This window comes from Microtus ochrogaster, chromosome 1, assembly GCF_000317375.1.
Source record: "Microtus ochrogaster isolate Prairie Vole_2 chromosome 1, MicOch1.0, whole genome shotgun sequence".
Lineage (NCBI taxonomy): Eukaryota > Metazoa > Chordata > Mammalia > Rodentia > Cricetidae > Microtus > Microtus ochrogaster.
The window spans coordinates 38,111,766-38,117,369 of NC_022009.1; the positions used below are offsets into that span (position 1 = coordinate 38,111,766).

The 5,604-nt window shown below is 49.2% G+C and overlaps 1 protein-coding gene across 2 annotated transcripts in view; it reads right to left on the reverse strand.

The window, feature by feature from the left end:
* Positions 1 to 3,130: 3,130 nt before the first annotated feature.
* Lgmn (legumain) overlaps positions 3,131 to 5,604 on the reverse strand; it is a 34,957-nt gene continuing 32,483 nt past the window's right edge. For both annotated transcript variants that reach the window (XM_005343476.3, XM_026780779.1), the window contains 3 exons: positions 4,708 to 4,878; positions 3,848 to 3,915; positions 3,131 to 3,589 (listed from right to left, as the gene is read on the reverse strand). In XM_005343476.3, the coding sequence (XP_005343533.1) occupies positions 3,547 to 3,589; positions 3,848 to 3,915; positions 4,708 to 4,878 (282 nt within the window). In that variant the 3' untranslated portion in view covers positions 3,131 to 3,546. The remainder of the gene's footprint in view (positions 3,590 to 3,847; positions 3,916 to 4,707; positions 4,879 to 5,604) is intronic.

A 5,604-nucleotide genomic window follows, 5' to 3' on the forward strand; every position in this document is an offset into this window, starting at 1 on the left:
ACACCCATGCTGGGCCTCTCTCCCCCAACCCCCCCCCCCTGACCCTCTCCCCCACATCTTCTCCCCCCATCCTCTCTCCCAGCCATCCTTCCTCCCTGACCCTCTCCCCCCATCTATATGACCTTTTTTCAGCTGTTTTTGAGACATGGCCTTGCTATTCTGCCCCCGCTAGCTTTGAACTCCTAGACTCAGCAATCCTCCTGCCTCAGCTTCCCCAGTGACCAGAACTACAGACACACACTGCTATGTCTGACTTTTACTCTATTGAGACTTAACTCACATACCACTTAATTCTCCTGGTTAAAGCAAATAATCTAACCTCCTGAGCACTTGAAAATCTGCATAGAACTCTATGACATTGTACTTTTAATATGTGCATGTATGTGTCAGGGGTATGTAGAGGTGTGTGTAGTGCTGCAGGAGGTCAGAAGGAGGTGTCGGAAGCCCCTGGAGGTTGAGCTACAGGTAGTTGTAAGTCTTAGGTGTTGGGAACCCAATTCAGGTCCTCTGCAAGTGCAGTTTGAGCTCTTAACTACTGAGCCATCACTCCAGCCCCACAGTATATAACATCTGACACCCTCAAAATATAACTCGCAACAGCCCCTGTTGACCTTACCACTAACATAGTAGATCATAACATTGGTTTAGGGGGTTTTGTTTTTCAATGTCTTTTTTTAAATTTTTTATGTGTATGACTGTTTTGCCTAGATGTCTGTCTGTGTACCGTATGTGTGCCTGGTGCCTGTGGAAGACAGACAAGGACATTGGGTCCCCTGGAACTAGAGTTACATGCAACTGTGAACCTCCATGTGGGTGCTGGGAAATTGAACCTGGGTCCTCTAAAACAGCCAGTGCTCTTACTAACCAATAGGCCATTTCTCCAGCCCCATAGCCCAGGACTTTGTTTTGTGTGCTGTATTTGGTGAAAGGGGTGAGGGGGCAAGAAATCACTCTTCACAGGGAGGTAAGATCAAGTGAAGAGACAGATAAGCTCTGTGTCCTTGTCCCAAGGTCCTGAGTTTGAGCTGACAGCCGGCTGGTTTTGCACCTGCGAGGCAACACTATCTTACTCTGTTTACATGTCTCTTTATTGTTGACGGTAGTACGTGGTGTGTGTGTGTGTGTGAATATTTTTTATTTCTCAGTTATATGGGCCATCTGTGTTTTCAAACAAATCCCCAAAAGCAACCTCGCTCCTTCACAGACCCACACAGTTCAAACCCACGGTGTCTGAAGCTTCACTAGGCTCGCATCGCTGAGCCACAAAACAGTCACTTCCTAACCCTTCCACTGTCTCTGACGGGAAACTGAACCAGGCATGAAGGAGCACACCTGTGTCCTGGCTATTTGGGGACGGGGGCGCTGAGACAGGAGGATTCCTGGATTCTAGGCCTGCCTTGCAACATAGTGAGATCCTGTAAGAGTGGCTGAGGGAGCAGGCTTATACCATCAGCAGTCACCCGCAAGCATTCCCTCCTCCATCCCTAGCACCAATAAGCTTCTATGAGGATTTGCCTATTCTGCACATTTCACATCAACAAAGCATGATACATGGTTTTGGGGTTTTTGGTTTTTTGAGACAGGGTTTCTCTGTAGCTTTGGGGCCTGTCCTAGAACTAGCTCTTGTAGTCGAGGCTAGACTCGAACTCACAGAGATTCGCCTGCCTCAGTCTCCCCAGTGATGGGATTAAAGGCATGTACCACCACCGCCCGGCACTATGGTACATGGTTTTAGCAACTGGCTTCATCAACTGGCCTAATTCTGTCCCCTGTAGAGATTTCACTCCTTTTACTGCAGTACAGTATCCCCTGAATGGATACAGCAGCACTAATTTCACATCTCTAACAAACCCATCTCTAGACCTTGAGTGTGCTGCACCAGAGAAAGAGTGTGGGTGGCCTCAGTCCTGGGGAGTTCACCTTCTCCAGGGGCCTGTTGCCCCCCCCCCCCGCTTTGTACCTGACCATGCCGCTAGAGAAGCATGACGCAGACGGCCCGAGAATGGCTTGCTTGTGATGGTGTTTCCAGGTTAGTCAGGCTGTTTCATCATGGTGAACAACTTAGGGGAAGGAGGACTTACTAATACTTTGCTTCACAATCTTGGGGTTTGGTGCACGGTTACTTGGGTAGAATATCATGGTGGCGGGAATGCAGTATATGGCAGACAGAGGGGGTTCAACACCTCTCAGTGAGCAAGAAATTGGGTGAGAGGAAGAACCTTGGGATCAAGCACACCCTCCACAGTGTATCACCAGAGGCCTTCCTCTAGCCAGGCCCCACAGCCTGAAGCTTCCAGAACTTCCCAAAACAGTGCTGCTAGTGAGGGACCAAACAGCCAGCACTGAAGCCTGCTGGGAACATTCCCCATTCAAACTATAACAGGTAGGGAGACGACGAGGGAGAAGCAAACTTAAGGATGGAAAGGCCCTTGAAGTTGAAGAGGAGGAAGAACTGAACATTCCAGAACAAGAAAAAAGCAAGAGGGCACTGGGGGTGTGTGTGAGTTTACAGAGTGTGGAGCAGTGGAGAACAGAGTGAGGGAGGAGAACAGGACCCACCACATGGGTGAAACACAGACCATGAAACTGTAAGACTTTAAGACAATCCTGAAGCCATTTTTGACAATTTTGAATCCTCTCAGCCTCTGTGCCATAGTGCTTCCCCTCCTCCCCTGGGAACCAAGGACCTAACAGCTACACTCGCACGTACTCAGTTCCTGAAAAATTACCCATATACTTATGTTTTGGTTCAGTCCCCTGGGAAACAGGGTCAAAATGACCTCTTACCTCATCTGATTTGGCAACAGCTCTCCAGTCAATAATTGGTACTAGCCCTTTCGAATAAGCCAATCAGAATAGTCAAAGAACAACCCTCCTTGCTTCTGTGGCCCCTTTAAAAGTAGACTGTACCAGCTATTCGAGGTCTCTCAGCTTCCCGAATGCTGAGGGACCCTGTCATGACAGAATTACTAAAATCCTCATGCTTTTGTATCGGCTGTGGTGTGTGAGATGGTCTCTGAGGGCGACTCCTTTTCAGTGTTTGGACGCTAGAGTCCAACAAAACCAGAGGCCAGGAACAAACATCTCATGTCACTTGTTTTTTTAAAACATCCATTATCACAGAATAAAATACAAAAGCAATCAAAAATTATATTTTCTAAAAATAATTCTCCTTAGAGGCTCACACCCCACTCAGTAAAATCACTGTGAAGACAGAAAGTGGTTTCAGCTTCGAATTTCTCAGGAGACTCCTTCAATGGCAACAGAAGCTGCAGTGAGTTTGCTCTTGAAAGCTAGTGGACAAAAAAACAACAACAACAACGAAAAAAACCTCCTAAGAAGCAAAAGTTCCTTTCTCCAGAGTGCTTTACTGCCTGAACTAGCTTCTTAGTGGGTCAGTGTCTTCAGAAAGAAAGCCCTGGGAGGGGCTGGCAGCATTCCAGGAGCTAGGCTTAGCAGCATCTGGCTCCACCCCTTCAGTCTCAGGTCGGTACACATTCCAATGGACTGTGTTCACTCTTCACGAAGCTCTGGGAAGGCAGCTGCTCAGTAGTGACCAAGGCACACCTTGTCCATGGCCATCTTTATCCTGGAAGAGACAGGAAGATGACTTTGGTGAGTTAGGCCAACCCTGAAGAAAGCAAGACATAATTCCATCCTGGGCAGGAGTCATTTATAACAAAGTCCCTGGTCATCACCACTGGGAACCCAGCCCCTCTGATTCCACTGACAAGGGGCCCCAGAACAAAACTGGGCCATGGACTATTGTCTGTCTTCCTAGGCCCGTGGCATGCTCCAGAGCCATTCAGAATGATGCCCATCTTCCTGGTGCTAAGTGTTGCCTTACCTGTCAATCGGATAAGGCTTTTCACAGAGGTTGGCCAGCACGTACAAATGCCTCAAGGCATACTCATACTGCAAGAGAACAAAGAAGCACACGTGAGCATCACGGCACGCAGTCAGCTCGCCTGCTTCTGTGTTCAAACACAAAGCCAGTTCCCTCAACCAGGGGCTCTAGGTCTGTTTAGGTCAATCTACAGGTATTGACAGACTCTCCCGAGAGAGATGCACATCTATAAGGGCCACACACAATCTCAGGGGGCTGGTGGGCCTGTGAAGTGCTGTCAAGTCTCAGGGTAGACTCAATGGTGAGGGCTGATGGTGGGGGGGCCTTGCCTTTGATTCTGGGAACCTAGCTGCGGAGAGAAATGGCACACAAACGCCAAAATGGATGGCAAAGCAGGCTCTTCCAGGGCTTGGTCTACAGGCCACAGTTTGCCCCCTTTCTCCAGCAGAATCCAAGCATTCCATTGGAACCCCAGGACTTTCTAGGGGGCAACTAGCTGACTGACACTCTACAATTGGCAGAAGCATCATTCTTCCCGCTCAATGAAATAGGTTGTGCTCCAACAATAATAAATCTTAAGGAATGGTCAGAAGTCACGAGGAGAAAGAAGCCAATGTCTGGAGAATGTAAGAGTCAGGTGAGGGGTGGGGCCACATCATCAAGAGAAACAAGGACCCTTCAAAGTCAACAGAAAGGGGAATTGTCACCTGTGATTCTGGCAGACTGTCTGGGACCTAGACATATAACCGTGAACCTGGGCATCCAGGTTCCTAAGGCCCAGACAGAACCTTCCACAAGCCAATGTACCTGAGTTAGCTTTCAGATCTCAGCGGCAGGGAGGCCTGAGGACCTGGACTCACCGTGGGGGAGTGCCAGTTAAAGCAGTGTGTGCGGAAGTGGGTCACAGCCTTCTGGTAGCAGTCGTGTGCTATGAGCAAGGCTCTGTCCGACAGAAGTCTCTCAGCAGTATCCCCAAACCCTGCCAGCAGGGAGACAATCTTCTGCACGGACTTCTCAATGACGTGCCTGGCCTAGGAAGAAGAGACAGCATTTTGAAACAGTTCTAGCTTAATGTACTCTGTCTGGGCCCTTCAGTAAGAAGCACATACAAGGAAGTCTCCTGGCACAGCCTTCAACCCACAAAGGATTGAAGCAGGTCGATAAATGTATTTGGGAAAGATGGAAAGTGTGCGTGGTTTCTGTGACACTGCAAAGACCTGTCCTTCTTCACCTCCTACCACCATGGAAACACTGCTCCCTGACGCCTGGAGGGAGGGCAGCCACGTCTGATTTACACCCATCTCCGAAGCACACCGCTAGCCTCCTCATTTGATGTGGTGCTTTGCCTGCCCAGGAAACCACAGCTGGTGGCATAGAAGGCACAGGGGCCCCATGTTCCTCCCAGAGGATAGAGTTAGAGCTGTGAAGAAGACATTGCTGAACCCAACCCTGACTTCTCCGTCAACGTCTCTGACCCACACAGTGTCTCTCTCCTTCATGGCTGAATGCATCACACACAGTGTGCTGGGCCCACGTGTGGTCTTGGATACAGGGTCCCTTGAGCTCTGTGAGCCCTGTAACGGCTTTCCTATGCTTCAGTCCAAACCCCAGAGCCACAGAGTAAACATCAGCACAGTGTCCAGCTGCCTCCTCTCACACTGGGCATAGAAAAGTCTATAAATGGGATACAATGCTATGCTGCACACACACACACACACACACACACACACACACAAAGTGCTTTTGTTTTTGAAAAG